At 39.7% G+C, this 19,093-nt stretch overlaps 1 protein-coding gene across 7 annotated transcripts in view; it reads left to right on the plus strand.

Annotated features, from left to right (window-relative positions):
* Nucleotides 1–19,093, plus strand: part of gulp1a (GULP PTB domain containing engulfment adaptor 1a) — a 116,374-nt gene that overhangs the window by 35,923 nt on the left and 61,358 nt on the right. For all 7 annotated transcript variants that reach the window (XM_041807601.1, XM_041807600.1, XM_041807593.1 and 4 more), the window contains exon 2: nucleotides 17,982–18,062. In XM_041807601.1, coding sequence (XP_041663535.1) covers nucleotides 18,035–18,062 — 28 coding nt within the window. In that variant the 5' untranslated portion in view covers nucleotides 17,982–18,034. The remainder of the gene's footprint in view (nucleotides 1–17,981; nucleotides 18,063–19,093) is intronic.

The following is a 19,093-nucleotide window of genomic DNA, read 5'->3' on the forward strand; positions in this document are numbered from 1 at the left end:
TTACTGAATATTCACTGAAGATTGTATAGCAGTGCTGTCAGGATACCAGCGTTTGAACTTTGATACCGATACCAACTTTAGTACTGCAGTACTCTACTAACTAACCATACTGGTAAAGAGTCGAAATAACATTTAAATAAAGTTTTGGGTGTTCTTCTTTTCTATATTCAAGTATTTTGTAATCTGTATTTATTTGTTCAAACAGGGTGCTTATGCAAAACTGAGACTTACTTTGTTTACAGGACAATTTCAAAGATATTTTTAATACTAAGTTTCATGTGCATCAAGGAGAGTAGCTAATCTGCATTTAGACTTTATTTGAACCAGTTGTCATACTATGTAAACATTCAGTGACATTTAATGCGTAACGGTATGTTTTATAGGCCTGTCCTACACAATGCCCAAATTATTCCTTAAATTTAATAGAGTCTGCAAGAATTCCTCCAGTGATCAAATCACATATTTGATTTGTTGTTTTCATCTAGGGCATTATGTTCATTCTGGGCACTGATAGATTCAAGGAGGGAGTGAGTGCACAATTTATGTGCTCGAACTATACAGTCCGATGGTTGTGCACTGTGTGTGCATGCTCACACTTTATGAGTGAAGTAGAGTCCATCTGTATCAGCTGAGGGTCTACGGGTAGGAATATTTCCCGCTCGTTCATTTCCTTTTTTATAGCAGGGGGGCATTAGAAAGTCATCCCTGCTGTTTTCAGGATGATTTCTGATGCTCTCTGTCAGTTTACAAAGGAAAAAGTACCCCAAAGTTGAGGATTCTGCTCGTGGTTGTGTTTCACTGTAACATTGTGTCTGGAACTGTACCAAAATATCAAACATGTCAGAAATCCATCCAACTAGTCAGGAGCAGACAGTCAGGCCATAGTCAGGGTATGATAGGCCATTGTATCTCTCTGTGCACAGCACCACAAATGAACACATTTGATATCGTCTTAAGTCTTAAATCTGGTTGTATGCAAATTATGTTTCTCAGTGACGCAGCTGACCAATTGGAACCAATGTTGTGCATGAGCACATTAATTCACTTCAGTCTTCAAAACAGGAACATGAGTGCAGATCAATCTAGAGCGGCTGAATGTCTGCTTAGAACTCAAGAGATTGACAAACTTTTCTGCTCAGAGCTGCAGTCAGATCTCTGCACCTGTGTGTTTGTGCACCTTGTCTTGTCAATTCATTCCAGGCTGACATGACAGGTACAGTAAACCTCCACTGGGATTTTGAAATTAAAAGCCCGATCAGTTTGTTTCTGTGGTGAGATGACTTGTGTTTTCATATGGTACTTTTAGTCTGAAGTGTTCCCTGGATAGTTCCTTGGTTGTTGCTGTAACATGCAAAGTTGCTTCAGTGTTTAACTTTGTTTTAGTTTCTACTCGATGTAAATGATTTAAAAACATCGAATTATAAGAGATATCTCCATCTATATCTATATTTTTTGTCTGCTCAAAAATTGTTGTGAATTTCCACCAGATGCATGATGGGAAATAATCCCCAAAGTAATCGTATTCTAGTCTTGTAGTTGGTATCCCACAGTCTTTGCAAAATCTAAGTTTGAGACTAAAAACTCAAACGGCTTGCTGACAAATGATCTTTAGATGTGAGAGGGTCTCTTTTAAATGAGCTGGTAATACTTAAAGATAGACATGTTATTGTAAGATGTTTGGTGCATTTTATACTTGAAGTGCCATGAAGTGGTAGAGGAACCTCGCTTGGATCTTTCACTGCAGCTTCAAACATCCAGGAGAGACTGAGGAGGTTTGCAGCTCAGTGTTAAATCTGTGTGTAGGTGTGTGAGAGCAAGTGTGTCTTGGGGTTGAAAGTTCTCCCAAGGGGGTGCTGCTGAATCACCAGACAGGAAGCCATTAAAACAGGCCGACATCTCCGGCTGTCAGTCAAACAGAGTGACATCACAGTTAGGTGTCAGGCGAGGCGCTGGCTGACACCGTAGAGTGTCACAAACAACCAAGAGGCTGGGCAGGTTCTGTTTGGCAGACAATGGTCAGAGAAGACAGCAAAATAAGACCAGTTAAGATCAGAAGAGCAACCTTAAGTGTGAAGGTTCATGTGAAATGTTTGATTCTATTTCTGATCTTTTGTTTGGTTTTGGCCGTTTTTACTAGGCGTGCTTCTGGATGAGTAATATCAAATTTGCATTAAATCAGCTCGTCTTGTTAATCAAAATCACAATCTAACAGAGTCTGAAGGTAAACAATGCCAGTGTTTCCATCCAAGTATCTTTTCCCACCATCGTGTCTATTCTTTTTAAAAATCCATATGTAGTCATCTTCCATGCCTATTAGAGATGCTCATGTATCGATAAATGAGAAGCAATGTCTTATGTTAAAAATCAAGCCTTTTACACTGAGGACATTTTTTTCTCCAATACCCTCCTATACTCCTATACTCTAGAATGATGACTTTAATACTTTAACCTATCAACAATAGGCGTTTATACATGCAGCTCACCTGCTATGACTACTATTACTACTTAGAGTCTACTAGTGAAGGATGATACAGTTTTGACACTGTACTGGACAAAGATTGATTAATGCTAATCAGTTAAAGGTATAATGAGTAAAAGTTTTTGTAGTAAGAGGTCTAAATTGATTAAAAAAGAACTATTCCTATGTATGTTTTAGTTGTTGAATTTACTTGCATTACTTTTAATATTTCCAACAGTTTTCAAGGCCTGAGGGAGATTTTATTTGATAGTTGTAATAAAAAAGGTCTCATGCCAGAAGACCTACACTGAAGCTGTACCAGTGCTGTCTAAACTCATCAAAACCCCACAAAGTGATGACGTAAATTGAATGTGTTTGAACAGATTATATTAGGAGTTAGCAGCGGTGTTAATTACCCTGCTAAAGTATGACTAAAAATGACATCTACAGCCTGTTTCCATTGTAAGAAAGGACAATAACATGCAAAAAATATTTTTTTTTCTATAAAAACTTGTGAAAATAAAATGTGTTTTTTATCAACAAGACTAACCATAGCTAAAATGTTAGTTCTGGACTGTCAGACTTTCAAAATCTGTGATTTCTTTACTGTGCACATTATCTGTTAAAGTACATGCAGTTGTTGAGAGAGCATTAAAGCTATGCCAGTATTTTTCAAGAGGATCTGGCTGCAGACCTTTATGGTAGGGCGATCTCGTCCGTGGGGTGGGAAGTGATGTACATTACCTAAACCGGAACCAGAATGACGGATAATTACCTCCACCAAGGAGGTTATGTGATCGGGTGGGTTTGTTTGTTTGTTTGCTTGTTTGTTAGCAACATAACTCAAAAAGTTGTGGGCAGATTTTGATGAAATTTTCAGGAAATGTCAGAAATGGCATAAGGAAGAACTGATTAGATTTTGAGAGTGATCTGGATCACCGTCTGGATCCAGGAGTTTTTTTAAAAGGTTTCTGTACTATTGGGAGATAGGGCTAATGGCGGAGGTCTGCGCTGTTACCACTTTACACCAGGAGATGGCGGACATGAGTAACTTCAATCCCAGCAGCATTTTTGGGTGTGTGATTCTATTCAAAGTTTTGGGGTTTATAGAGTTTGAGAGACGCACGCCCGGTAGAGGAGACAAGTCGGAGTGTAACAGAGAGAAAGACAGCGAATTGTAGCAAGGATACTCACAATGCTGGGAGGAATAGAGGAATATTCACCCTCTGCCATGACTTCCAGTTGTCCAGTGAGACCATGGGTGAGATTGTCTGTTGGCACCTGCAGGCAGTGCTTCCGCCATGACAGTCCACCCGTAGTGAAGCCAGTGCTTTGCCTCACTGTGTTTCCACCCCACCGGGGAGGGAGTAATCGGCGAATGCTGTGGTTGGGGGCACATGGAGATGGATCCAGGAATTTTTTAAAGGATTCTTCACTATTGGGAGATAGGGCTAATGGCAGAGGTCTGCGCTCTCCGAGTGCTTTTCTAGTTTCCCCTTGCTGTCAACCCTCAAAATGCACTGTTCCACATTATTATGCAAAACAGAGTTTTCAAAGATTTTATAGGTTATAAAGAACTGAAAATAGTCATTCATTGAATTTGCAGCATTAGGAGGTCATATTTGCTGAAATCAAAAGCTATTACAATCAAAAACATCTTAACAGGCCAAGTTACATGTTAACATAGGAGCCCTGCTTTGATATCGCTATTCTTGCATTCATTGAACTTGCGAGTTTTTAGCGAGTTTTTGCTTGAATATCTTTGCAGGATGTCAGAATAGCCTCCCAGAGCTGCTGTTTAATGTGAACTGCCTCCAACCCTCATAGATCTTTAGCATGAGGATGCTCCAAAGGTTCTCAACAGGGCTGAGGTCAGGGGAGGGTGGGGGCCACACCATGAGTTTCTCTCCTTTTATGCCCATAGCAGCCAATGACACAGAGGGATTCTTTGCAGCATTGTCATGCATGAAGAAAAATTTGCTACAGAAAGCACTGCTCTTCTTTTTGTACCATGGAAGAAAGTGGTCATTTAAAAGCTCTCTATACTTTGCCGAGGTCATTTTCACACTTTCAGGGACCCTAAAGGGGCCTACCAGCTCTATCCTCATGAATCCAGCCCAGAACATGACTCCGCCACCTCCTTGCTGACGTCCCAGCCTTATTGGGACATGGTGGCCATCCACCAACCATCCACTACTCCTCCATCTGGACCATCCAGGATTGCATGGCACTCATCAGTAAAAAAGACAGTTTGAAAATGAGACTTCATGTATTTCTGGGCCCACTGCAATCATTTCTGCTTGTGAGCATTGGTTAGGGGCAGCTGAATAGTAGGTTTATCCACGACTGTAAGCCTCTGGAAGATCCCACACCTTGAGGTTCGTGGAACTCCAGAGGCACCAGCAGCTTCAAATACCTGTTTGCTGCTTTGTAATGACATTTTATCAACTGCTCTCTTAGTCCAATGTATTTGTCCGTTAGAAACCTTCCTCATTGGGCCTTTATCTGCATGAACCCATCTGTGCTCTGAATCAGCCACAAATGTCTTCTATGTTAACATGTAACTTTGCCTGTTAAGATGTTTTTGATTGAAATAGCTTTGATTTTAGTAAGTATGACCTCCTAATGCGGCAAATTCAATGAATGACCATTTTCAGTTCTTTACAACCTATAAAATCTTTGAAAACCACTGTTTTGCATAATAATGTGGAACAGTGCATTTTGAATTTTTTTTATTTCTAAAAAAATAATTGTTATCATAATGAAGTTTGTTCAAAAACATTTGAATTATGCTCTAACGGCTGATGACTTGAAAAATTTTCTGTCATTTGCATTCATATTTGGGCAAATAAGAGAAAAATGTCATTTGTTTAATAATGTGGAAAGCAGTGTAGATGCTGAAAAGGGAAATAGAAGAGGCTCTCCTTTCCAGCTTTGCATGTAAGCAGGGCTGGTGGTACTATATGAGAAAATCTATGAGAGATACAAAGTCGTAGGAGGTACATTTTCCTGTGGAAAATGAATAAAGACTGATCTGGCTAAGCATTTTTGTGTTTATATGTTAATATCACTAATTTATTCCTAGGAGTAGTGAGGAAACATACTGTAATTATACTGACATACTGTAATATAACATTGTTTCAATCTTTGGAAAAAAGGAACTGTAGTGTCCGTTTTGTTTTCATCAGGGATTGGAGGGTGAGGTAGCAGGGAATCTCTCCCATGATTCCCTGCAATACTTGACTCCACCTTTTGTTGCTGTTATATTGAGAACCCCTTGGCGCTGGAATTTACATTCTGTGCATTTAACAGACTAGTAATCCTGCTTCTGAGTCATGAGGATGCCAAATGTAATCGTTCAGCTGGTTAATCATGCACGTCTCTGTTTTCTGCTCAGAAAGTAAGCTGTCAAACATGACTTATTGTTCTTCTCTTTAACACTTGAATACAGCTCCTGGGAAGCTCTTTAAATTGTTTTAGGTGGGTCTGTGTCGCCTCCACTGTGAGGTTTGCAGCAACTCTTTGGAGATAAACTTGTTTATTATAATTTTTTACACTCATGATGAAAATATAAACTTTTCATACCCACTCTGTTCTTCAAGCTGCAAAACATTCTGCTGACATGACCTTTACCAAAGGTGTAAAAAAAAAACACTTAAAAAGTTATCCATAATGACACCAGGAACTATTAAAAGTCAACTGATGGTAATACAGTGCAATGTGCAGGAAAATGCTGATTATTATGATGATGGTAATGATGATGATGCCTTATTTTCAGACAAAGTTGTTTCATTACAGCAGCTTTATTTGCAATAAAAAACATCAGACAAGATCCAGAGAATTACAACAACAAATAAAGAAACAGTCAGAAAAATAAAATGACACAGCACCAGATTCAGTTTTATGATTAGCTGGTTTACTAAATTGTGTCAGTCTGACCATGCTGTTTCTCAGAAGTCCCTGCCTCCAGCAACAATTTATCTGTATAACTTTTTTGTCAGGGACAATATTGTGTACAAGCCAAAGCTCTTAGTTATTATGGGTTAATCCTTATGTTTTTTTAAGGGATTGGTCTACAGTCCTTTAGCAGATTTTGATTCACTGAAGCATCTTTGACTTAAAAAGTAACAACCAGACTTCAACACATCCCTTGTTTGTTTTGAAGATTACATTTATTTCCCAACCGAACACTCAAATCCAAAAAGCTGGTTCTCTAAAGGCTAAGTAGCAAGGCCAACACTGCCAAGGTCTTGATTTGGCACTTCAGATACTGCAAAGTAGTTTGCTGCTGAGATCTGCAGAATCCCTTCTCCCTATCTTTGGTGAAATGTAAACAGTAGGAGTGTCCCTGTTCATCTGCCCGTGTAGTGTTTCAACAGCACACTTGTAAATAAGAAATACAAGTTTTCTCTTTCAGCTGCAAAGATATTCTGTTTTGACAGACTGAGGAATGTCCCAGGCCCCACCCTTAAGCCTGTTCCATTTAACATTTCTGCAGCCCTTTCCAGGGCCTCTGTTGCAGTAAAATACCCCCTTACTGGAAGAACCCGCATATTGTATTTGTATCTTAAGACTGTATTTACCTCAATTATATGCCACCTATCATTATCATCCTTTAGAGGCTGCAGCTAAGAGCTCTATATTTTTTTACTTCAAGTAGTCAGATGCTTGTCTTTAGTGCCTTGGATGTTTTACCCTTTTATTGATTTGATAAATCAATCATTGTCAATGTTATTTGGCTTTTTTCACAAAAACAACAGCAGAAGTCTTTTTATTGCCAAATTGAAAACAGATTTCTACGAAGTTATATCAGTTAAATAAAATTATTTTATTTTGATTACATCTTTGGCTGCAATCACAGCCTGTGAGTCTGTGTGGATAGATCTCAATCAGGCTTGCACATCTGGACACTGCAGTTTTACTCTTTTCAGAACTGCTCAAGCTATGTGAGGTTGCACAGAGGTCAGGGCATGAACAGCCCTTTTCAAGTCCAGCAACAAATTCTCTAGATGTCTGGACTTTGACTCAGCCACTCCAGAACATCCACCTTGTTGTCTTTGAACTATTTAGTTGTTTAGTTTTAGTTTATATAGCTTTCGCTGTATACTTTGGACCACTGGAGGATTTTCCTATATTTTGGTGCATTCATTTTACCCTCTACCTTTACGAGCCTTCCAGGGTGGGCTGTTGAGAAGCATATCCGCCACATGATGCTGCCACCATCATGCTTCACAGTGGGGATGGTGTGTTTGTGGTGATGTGCAGAGTTTGGTATCCTCCAAATATCTTGTCTGATGGCCAAAAGGCACCATTATGGTGTCATCAGACCAAAGGAGTTTCTCCCACTTGACCATGGAGTCTCCCACATGCCTTTTGGCAAACAATATTCAAGATCCAACCCGAGTTTTCTTTGACAGTGGCTTTCTCTTTGCCACTCTCCCATAAAGCTTTGACTGGTGAAGAACCCAGGCAACAGTTGTTGTATTCAGAGTCTCTCCCATCTCAACTGCTGAAGGTTGTAACTCCTTCAGAGTTGTCATAGGTGTCTTGGTGGCCTCTCTCATTAGTCTGCTTCTTGCATGTTTACTTAGTTTGTGACGATGTCCTGATCTAGGCAGATTTACACACGTGCAATATTCCTTCCAACTGTTAATGATAAATTTTACTGAACTCTTGGGGATGTTCAGTGCCTTGGAAATTGTTTGGTATCCTTCCCCTGACTTTTAATTTTCAATAACCTCTTCTCTGAGTTGTTTGGGTGTTCCTTTTATGTTCATGGTGTAATGGTAGCCAGGAATAGTGATTAACCAGTGACTGCACCTTCCAGACACAAGTGTCTTTATACTACAATCAGGTGATCCCCATGTCAAATCAGTAAAAGCGTAACACATAAAAGGGGATAAACACTTTTTAAAGGCTTTGTAGATCCATTTATTAAAGATTTTTCTTATTTGAAGGATGGCTTGTTTGTCATCAGCTCTTGACTGGAACATTTCTGTTATTTTAGGCAATATCATGGTCTGATAGTTTTGCATTTGCACCATACTGCTATTAGGAGAAGTCTAATGACCAGTTAACTGCCACTAAATGAAATTCTTCCTTTTATCTCAGCCCCAGAGACAATTTTCAGATGATGCCATTGATTTTCAAGATTAAGTTCTTAATAGCTTTCTTAAAGTCTTACTCTTATTAGAGTGAGGGATCAAATAATGCATAATTCCAATGCCTTGAATGCAAGGCACTGGAATCAAGGCACTGGATAGCATAATCCTCCTCTTGTGTTCAAGCATCAGAGAATGAAATGAATCAAAATGTAGCATATGAAACCCCAACTGCATTAGACAGAAGGTCAGAATGCATATATTTAAACTTGCATGTCCCAGGAGAGGTAATGTGAACTCATAAATCATTTAACCATGAAAGAAGTGGCCACATCTGGGACAAGCTAGCAGTGACTTACCAAGAGAGCCACCCCCCATAGTGTGACTTGTGTTGAGAAACATCGCTTCAGTCTGCTGTCTCCACTCCGCCTTGTGTCTCCTTTTTCTTGACTTTTATAGCTGATGACAACAACATCACCCTGCATTCCAGTCTACAGCTGGAAGATATGTGATGACAACCCAACACACAGCCTAAATTTGAGTTTTAAAGGGCCAGTGTGACTACAGCTGTCAGTGGGAGCAGAACTCTGATACAACATCTAGGTCTCTTAGATGTTGTCATGTTTGTTCAATCAGATTTGACCCTTGTTGCTCTATACATTTAACAATGAAGCCATAATATGTGTTGGTATCACAAAGTACAGTCCAGTACAGGTGCTATTTTGCATAAAAGTAATTTATAGCAAAGAGGGAGAACGAGCTGTTCCTGGGTCTGTGGCTTTAAATGTTAATGAGCTGTCTGACTCCAGCCCTAACCCCGCCCCTCTCAGGAAATGGATGTGGCTTAATGGATGTGGTTCTCCTTATCCCCCTCTTAGCTGGCGGGGAGGGCCAACCGAACCTAGGGGCGGCGCTTACTCCCCACACAACATCATGAGGGGGAAATCTGAGAACAGCTTCTTTTAGCACACATTTTCTGAAAAGTGGAAAAAGAGAGGGAATGGATTTTTCTGATTCTTGGGGGATTGTGGACAGGCCATGGGCATATATTTTTGCTAGAAGAGCCTGAAAAGTGTATTTTACAAAATATGGGACCTTTAAGAGAGGAAGTAGACAGTCTGGTTGTTGTTTTATGTTTGGGGCTTGATTCAAAATGTTTAGGACTCACGTTGGACCCCATTGGTGTGTAGCACCCTACAACCATCTATCCCTGAAAGTGGTCTAGTGGTGTGTGCAGAGGTGGGTTTGCTCTTCATTTTAAAGTGGGTATACTCTATGTTGACCAAAAAATACAATACAATACAATACAATACAAGAACTTTATTTATCCCCGGAGAGAAATTCAATCGTCTGGGAGTCTCATCTGTTTATGGTAGAATTATAAAGTCTAATTGCTGATGGTATGAAAGATTTTCTAAATCTTTCTGTCCTGCAGCGCAGGGATAGGAGCCATCGACCACCATTGTTTCTTTGCTCACTGAGGGAGATATGAAGTGGATGATCCATGTTTCTCAGAACGGCCTCCACCTTGCTCAGTGCGTGTCTCTCCACCTCATCCTCCAATGAGTTCAATTTGATTCCAACCACAGAGCCAGCTTTTTTAACCGCTTTGTTCAGACGCCTTGCATCCTTGTGTTTTACACTGCTTTCCCAGCAGACTGCAGCATAAAACAGAACACTTGCCACCACAGACTGATAAAACATCTGCAGCATCTTACTGCAGATGTCTATTGATCGGAGTCTTCTGAGGCAAAAGAAGTGGCTCTGCCCCTTTTTGTAGATGAAGTCTATGTTTTTAGACCAGTCCAACTTATTATCCAGGTGTACACCTAAATATTTATACGATGTCACCACCTCGATGTCACGCCACAAGTGTTCACTGGCTGAGGAGGGGGTTTGGATCTGCGGAAATCTATGATCAGGAGGCAGTTTAGTAAGAGGCTATATTCTGTATACCCAGCACTACACCACTTATTTTACTGATATTGAAGGCTAATGCATAGTGTGATACATACTGCCCATATGTACAGTCAATATCTGCTGTATCGGCAGAAATGTTCATATTTTCTGGTACTGATAATTCACTTCATAAGATATCTGCTGATACCGATATGCTGATATCATGCATCCCCACTTTTTTTAATGACTAAATATGGATGACAGAGTGAGTTGTAAAACTATTGAGAATAAAACGAACAAAATCTCAATTGATAACACCCTGATTAATGAAGACAAAAGGATCAATAGCCGCACAGATCACTTTCATCCGCTGATTTCTTCAGTGAATTTCCTGAATGCTCCTGCTGCAGTCACACATCAGCTCAGCTTCCTACGGAAACTACACAAGAGGCTGGCAGGAAGAAGTCTGGGTAATTTTTCAGTGAAAATGTGGCTGTTTGCATCTACACATGCAGATTACCGAGAAGAATTGGGAACATTTTCGGACATTTTGTGTGCATGTGATTGGAATTATTGCCACACCTCGAAGAGTTTAAATCAACATGGAACAGAGATTGAGCACCTCTTTAGCTTTTCGGTCTCTAATGTGGAGGTAATTTCATAGGTTTAGACAGAAAAAAAAATCCCCATTTTCCTGTATTTCTACACTGCTGTTCCAGCCTGCTTGTTAAATGAAGTCACATTAATATGCTACAAGGGTTTGTGCTCTCATTCTATTAGAGGCCATTTGGCTCCAGCACATGTTGGATCAAGTCTTGTTAGGCTTACTTGTTTTTGAATTAGGTGTGATTGGCCTTTGGTCCCTTTGGATTACTGCTGTTTTTTGAAGTCTAATGTATGCAGCAGTAAAGTTTTGGTAGTTACAGCTGTAACACAGATCATGTCAAACAACTGTAACACGAGGGCCTCTGATCCTTGAGATTTCTTTTTCTATCAAACTCTACTTTCTTGAGATAAACACCAGAATTTATATGATTCTACCTCTGAACAACTTTGCATTTTAATGTAATGAATTACTAGAACAACCCTCAATTGTCACATTATTTTAAATTGGATTAAGCTCAGAATGTCAGCTCTTTCTTTGTCCTATTGCTGGGAGCATTTTTTCTCAGGAATAACTTTTGAGAAATTCTGTAGATTATTCAAGAACATCCACTTTTATTCAAGGGTAAACTGAAGATTTGTCTTCCTTCTTGTGAAAGGGATAGCTCAGGAAATCCTTGAGAGAAATGTATTATGTCTGCCACAGGTGTTCACTTTAATCAAGGAGTAAGTGATCAGAATGTGATCGGAAAGGTTCAATGTGACCTAACAAAGCTCATTTTTGGACATTAATTAAAAACTGTGGTGACATTTCATCCAAAACTTGAAATGATAAAATGCCAACATGACTTCATACCTTCAAGGTCAAAAGTCAGCTTTACTGTGACAGTAATTTTTCCTTTAAAAGCTTTTTTAATGTCATAATTAATGCTTGTGAGCAAATCTCAAGAGCCTCTGGAATGAGTACCTTAAAATTTGGCACAAAAACTCACTTTGACTCAAGGGTGTTCTCAGAGATGCAACAGTTGTTATAATAAGGGCTTATGGGAATATTTTTTTCATCACTTGTTTTGGTGTAACACTTCAAGTTCATTTTTGGTTTGACCATGAACATAGTTTAGAACAAGGTGACTTCTTCAGCTCTGAATAAATCTCTTCTTTGAATCAGCTGTTGGGCATTCTAGATAGCAGCCTCAAATTGATCTGACGGAACAGATAAGCATGCCACATTATTTGCCAATGGCTGATATTTGTCTGCAGGGATGATATCAGTGGAATCAATGCATCAGTGCATGCCAAAGCAGCATCTGGCCCAAAGCCAAATAGGAGCCCCCCTTTCGTATAGGAGATTGGTTTAAGAGGTGTTGCAACTTCAGAGACACATTTTGGTCCCACTTTTTAAAAAGCCAGGCGACATTCCACCACGTTTAAACTATGAAAAAAGGAAGATGCCTCTAGAAAGTTTTAATGTTGAGTTTAAACTATGGAATAAGATGATCTTAGATCATGTCACAATTTTTTGACTTTTTGTCCAATAAAAACATTGTAGTAGAAATTCGGATGTATTGACAGACACTGTATACAGTGGCTGCAAGTGGAGTGATAGCTCGGACTCAGACATAGCAGATGTTTAGTCAGAACTGGACAACATTTTTTAAGAAAACAAGAGCAAAGAGTCACACTAAAAGCTTTCCATGATTGGAAAGATGTTTCATTGAAATGCTTTGCTCCTGCACTCAAGGATGCAATCTCTAGGATTGGATTGCAATACTCTAACCTTGCAAAGACAATAAACTGGCCAGATTCTATGTCTGTCATCAGGCAGATCCATCTTGCAAAGCTTCAACCAGGAATGACTGTGCCAGGTCTGAGAATGTATTGGCCCAATCAGCATCATTGGAGGAGATGAGTTAGTAGCTACAGGTGGAGTTCTGTTCTACAGGAAGAGGGTAGCAGTGGCTGCCATATGGGAAGCATTTAGTTGGATTGTTACTGGGATTTAGCATCAGTTTTATCAACCCATTCGTACAAATCTATACATATTCACACATTATAAATGAAGCAGTGGCGGCAAATTAGGGTTGAGTGTCTTGCCCAAGGATACATCAAAATGTGACTGCAGGAGCTGGGGCCAAACCCCTGACCTTCCAGTTTAAAGAAAACTGGCTGAGCCACAGCACTCACAATGTGCTCCCTAAACCTGTCCATCATCAATTCTGGTCATTATTCAACAACAACAACTGTTCAAGATTGATGGATTTTGATCATCTTGGATGTTATCATGGAGAGCTTTAATTATTTATCAAACCACATCTTCATTTTTAAAAATTCCCGTGCTTTGCTGAAGGATATGTGTTTGCTCCTTGGTTCAAATGCCAGAAGAATTCTTTCTCATTCACAAAACCCTTAATAGCTCCGTCCTCCCATGATGAATGGAGAATGCCCTAGATGGAAAAATAAAATTCAATTTCCAAATTGCCCATGCACAAGTTAATTTGTTTGCAAAGGCAGAGCTTGAAATAGCTGTTATTCAGCAGGCCTTGCATATTTTCCCACAGTGCCAGAATGGAGGATATTGATTGTAGAGCGGGCTGACAGCTACCTCGTGCTGGGCCGTTTGTCCTTCAGTCCTTTAGATTGCTGAGCTCTCATGGGAAATTCATGCACAGGTCTGAAAGCAGTCAAGGTGAAGTGTACGATTTGGAGACGTTTTGCATTTGAAAAAGAGATTCCTCCTTTTTCTATAATGTAGTACCGTGGCAATGAATGGGTGAGCTTTTTGTGTTGTGGCATGACATGGCTACACTTCTGCTGCAAGTTCAATGAGTCTGAAAGAAAGACAAGACCGTAGAGAGGATTAGCGCTGGAGTCTATTCAGTCTTTATATGGAACTTTTTTTTTTTTTTTCATAGGCAGAATCCTTGAGACCATAAATAACAAAGCATGGACATAGATGTTGATTTAGCATCTTTGCCCTTTGAATGTGCAGTTTGCTAACATTGATAAACATTTATGACACGCTTTGACAGGAATATCTGCTGTGTGTGTTTTTTGGAAAAGGTAGCAAACAAACTACCTGACTGGCAGAGGGATTATAGAAACAGTGGTACCCTTGACGAAGGCTGACTGAACTCAGAAAAACATTTTTTTAAATCGGATTCATTCCATCCTAAACTGAAAATGAGGTTGTCAAATTTTTTGTGTTTGGAGACTTTTCAGTAGCACATGAATTATTTAGTTCCAAAATATGAAAGACAAATAAAATGTTATTTTCTGATTGTTTTACAGCAGTTAGGCTCTCAAGAACTAAGAAACGTGCTGACACCTCTGCACAAACATGCATGAAAGTGCAGGATTTCATGGAGTGTAGCTACTGAAGTCTCACTTCTTCTTACCTGTGCTGTTTCTCTGTCCTCTGCCACGTACACTGCATCTCTGTTTTACAGGGACACACACACGGCATCAACCAACATCAATAGCGACACACACTTATTATTTCAGTAGAAACTAACAAGGCAGCCTTGCAGAAAACCAAAACGTCCAAAATGAAATCTTAACAGAAGTGAGTTTATTAGTTAATCTTAAGAGAATTGTCGGAACAAAAATGACATTTTCAATGGTGTTCGATGGGATTTTTTTGTGGTTAGAGGAAATGTGTCAGTTTTTGTGTAGATTAGCCATTTTAGGCTATTTTAAGGAACTGAGACAACAATTCTAAATGAAAAACAGAATATCTTCTGGCAAATTTTTAGCTATATTAGTTCAACACAGCCAAAATAGCTTTAAAAAACTGGCTCAAAATTTACCTTAGATCTCTTAAGGGTTAACTCCATGATGTACTCACCAGCGGTGAAAGCAATAAAATCATGGAATCATGTTGAAATTAACAGCAAATCAAGAAAGGCAAACTAAACTGCCTTTGACATACTATGCCTGCGTGAGCTCACAGTTCCTGATCTCTGCCCTCTTTTCTCAAGCTATTTTAGGGCTGCTCTGTGTTGTGCAGCGCTATAGACACGCCTCCAGACTGCTCGCCTTTGACCAGAGTAAAACTGTGGCGCTGTGGAGCACGGCACAGCTATTGTAGAAACTACATTTTACTTTGACAGTCGTTGTTTTTCAAAAACAGACAAAAAGACATTTGATTCTACAATAAATTATAGATGTGTTATTTGTGGCTTTTAACTCGAGCTTTATCTGACTTTTTGAGATATGCAAACAGCTCCGTGTAATCCTGCTGACAGACAGTGAGCTCTGCAGAGCAATAAATAAAAATGCCTCTTTTAAATGGAGCTAAATTTAACAACAGATTTGCAGGGTGGTTCCCTGAGACAACCCTGAGAAAATGCTTCCAATAACAGAAACGCAATCTTCTTATATGCAAAATGTTACAGTAAGTGTGGCTCGGAGCTAAAACTTTAGTCCCTATAGCCCACTTTGAAGATTAAGTATGGAGAGGTAAAAATAAAGTAAAAGTTCAGCTGATGTAGGTCTGCTGGTTCTGCTTAAACTCCACTAATATTATACTACACCTTTTAAAGTGAAGCTTTATCACACATTTATACATTCTGCCAATTACTTACATCAGCACACGTATTATCTGCATATATCAGCAGAAATGTTCACATCTGATGATAAAAATAATAAATGAACTTCATACTACTGATACCAATATCATGCCAATCATATCATGCTTTTCTAGTTTTGTTAATTGCTTTTCGTTCCTCGTTAAGATAAACATGTACTCGGGTCTGTTAGAGGCAGATAGAGAGTGAGGAGAGACTGTGAGCTTCATATTAGTGTCGAAACACTGATGCTTGTAAAATATCCCTAATGACAATCAGACATAGAGAAAAATACCTGTAAACACCTACTCTGGATTATTCATGATAATTCAGGGGATTTCTTAGCTAATTTGGATCATTGCTTATGTATTTTGCATATCCCTACAATTAAAAGTGTGTCAAAGTTTGGTGTCTGTTCAGTGCGAATCCAAGGTAGAAATCAAAAAATGACTGACTAGGTTTTGCTGCACAGAGGGTTAACTCAAATGATTCTTGTGTTTTGCATGACATTTAAACAGTGTGAGCTACTTTGGTCATGTTTAAAGACATATTGCTATCATTTTCTGAAATGTGTAGTCTACAGATGAGACTGAAATCATATGGCCCCCTAAGGATAGTTCATTTTTGTAAAGTATTTCCCAAGTGCTGTTAGCAGAATAAGGAAGTTTTACACAGCTTTTTCAAACATCCCAGTTTTATCCTAGTTTTCACCAAGTCTCAGACACGTCTTGTGAGGAATCCCGGCCTAGTCTTATTTGGTAAACCTCTCAAACTCCTCCAGATTTAATGGCCCTCTGACATGGACCTTGGTCTTCAGTTCACGCCCAGATTTTCAATGGGATTCAAGTCAGGGCTTTGCACAGGCCACTCCATGAAGTTCACTTTAGTCTTCTGGAGGTAGTTCTTCACCAGTATGCTTTGTGTTGTTGTCAGGTTTGAAGAAAAAGCGACGACCCAGACCCCGCTTTGCTGCTGGCTGCTGGCTTTCAAAATCCCCACATCCTTTTTTCATGATTCCCTCTGCTTTTATAAGTTTACAGATGCACTGAAGTATCCTCACAACATAATACTCCCCCTGCAGTGTTTCACTGTGGGGATATTGATCTTTGGGTCAAATGTCTCCCCCATCTTTTTCCAAACATAAGCAATATCTCGATGCCCAAAGAGCTCTAGATTGGTCTCATCTGACTAAAGGACATGCTCCCAGTATGCAGAATCTTTCTCCAGGTTGTCCTTAGCATACTTCTGTTTGGCTTGAAGGTTTCTCTTTGGCAGAAGTGGAGTTTTTCCTGGTCCATTCCTGTGCAGGGCTCTACTAGTGATTGTCTTATTTAAGACTGCAGTGCCTGACTTGGCTAAGTCATTCACTAGTGTCTTGGCAGTTGTTCTGGGGTTTTTAGACACATCTCTCACTAGTTTTCTTTCCAGAGTTTTTGAAATCTTCCTTCCTCTGCCAGGTTTGTTCTGGACTTTGTGGTTCTCTTTGAATTTCTTGATGATATTTCTCACTCAGGTTCTTGACTTGGAATCGCTGTGATAAGTTTTTATATCTTACTTCTGATTTTTGAGCATCGACAATTCTTTTTCTCAAGTCTGGACTTATTTCTTTAGTTTTTGATGCTTTCTTTTGTTTTTGCCATGATGCTTTCTCAGTGGCAGCTCACACCCTTACTGAAGTTTTGTGAAAATGTGAAGCTAACCCTCAGTTTTAACTTGATTTAACAAACTTTGAGCATGACAAAGCTAAATCACATCATTGCACAACAGTGATTTGTACCATAGTTCAACAAAAAGGTCAGTTCTAAAGAGGGTTAATCATTTAGACCCTCTGGTGAAAAGCCGTCAATGTTGTCCTCATTCTTTTTGAGTCTCTATGAGAAGATCTAAAGCCTGTGATGCTGCTAAGCTGATGAAGAAAAGCACAACGATTTAAGAAAACAGTAGACCTTCAGTCTTTTCAGCTGATGATTCCGCTTTCTGACTTTTATGGGACAGCCCTTGATTTAAAACACAGAAAAGATGAAAAGAACTGCTTGATTTGGCAGGAAACACTTGTTGAACGCTGTTCTGTGATGTTAACAGTTATGAGTGTTTTATAATCATTACCTCAGTGTTGGAGTTAGAGCCTCTGCTCAGTATGATGTGGCTTTATTGTGAACAAATGTAATGTTGGCTGCACTGGGACTTTTCTCTGAGCACATTCTGACACATGAACACTACCTCAATCTCAACGGGTGGCTTTTTTTCCACACACACAAAAGAACTTCAGAGTGTTTGCTTTGAGATTTTCTGCTTACTACTGAAGACTGGAGGTCAGAGCTGTTTTTAACTCACTTCTGTCTGCTTCTTTCCCAGGTGGAACATAGACAGACACTCAGGAGGGACCTCAGAGACGCACATTTTCCACTATGAACCGCGCCTTCAACAGGAAAAAAGGTAAGCAAAAATAACCAGTGCATATTTAGCTTATGGAAAAGACTGATTTAGCAGAGTTTCTTTTGGCTACAACAGTGCCTCCGGTCTGTAAAGACTGTATTTAGACTTCTGAGGGGGAAACGCTGCTGTATGGGACAAAGTCAGCAGTCCTTGACAATGGTAAACATTCTCACAGTGGTAGTAAACCAGGCAAGGATGTGGACATGGAGTACCAAAGAGGGGAAATAATGAACTGGGTGGCATGGAGAATAAATTCCATCCATACTAACCTCTTAAGCAGTTGCTGTTGTTGTTGATTGTGTTTCAGATACATGGGCCAGGTGGATCTGGCACCATGTAGTTCCTAGAGCACCTCCTCTTTTTTGCATTCTTCATATGGGATGGAAATAAAGTAACGTTGGTTCAGCATGTCAATCAAACGTTTATAGGTCCATCCATCCGTTCTCTATAAAGTCGTGGGTTCGGAGGGCTGGAGCATGTCCCAGCTTTCATTGGGCGAGAGGCGGGGGTAGACCCTCGAGTGGTCGCCAGTCAAACTTCACTGGGTTCTCCAACCATGAATAGATCGTACTCATCATGACATCCATGTCCAGAGCAGTGATGACTTGAAGAAGTCATCCTGATGGACCACATAACAGTTGGACAGGCCTTGCGGGTAAAACTATACCATGCCTGTAACTAGTGTTTCTTTCACCTCAGTTGACACTGACTGGTCCGGTCATTCTCCGACCAGGAACAAACGTATCATTGGTAAAGATTGCAAGATGGACCCGCCTGATGACAGTAGGGAAATCTGGCTGACCCATTGGGTGTGCAAGTGTATGCATCTGATAGGGTGCAGCTTTAAAATAAATAGAGTTCCCGACACTTTACCTCTTGTTGATATTTTGACAGAGAGCCCCCCTTGTGATGAAATTTATATTCTGACAATTCTGAGATTTTCTTATATAAGAACTGTTTTAAAGTGTCTTCTGTGTCTCAGGATGAGCTTTACAAAGTCTGAAGAAACAAAACTAATAATGTCAAAACAT

The sequence above is a fragment of the Cheilinus undulatus genome, linkage group 15, assembly GCF_018320785.1.
Source record: "Cheilinus undulatus linkage group 15, ASM1832078v1, whole genome shotgun sequence".
Lineage (NCBI taxonomy): Eukaryota > Metazoa > Chordata > Actinopteri > Labriformes > Labridae > Cheilinus > Cheilinus undulatus.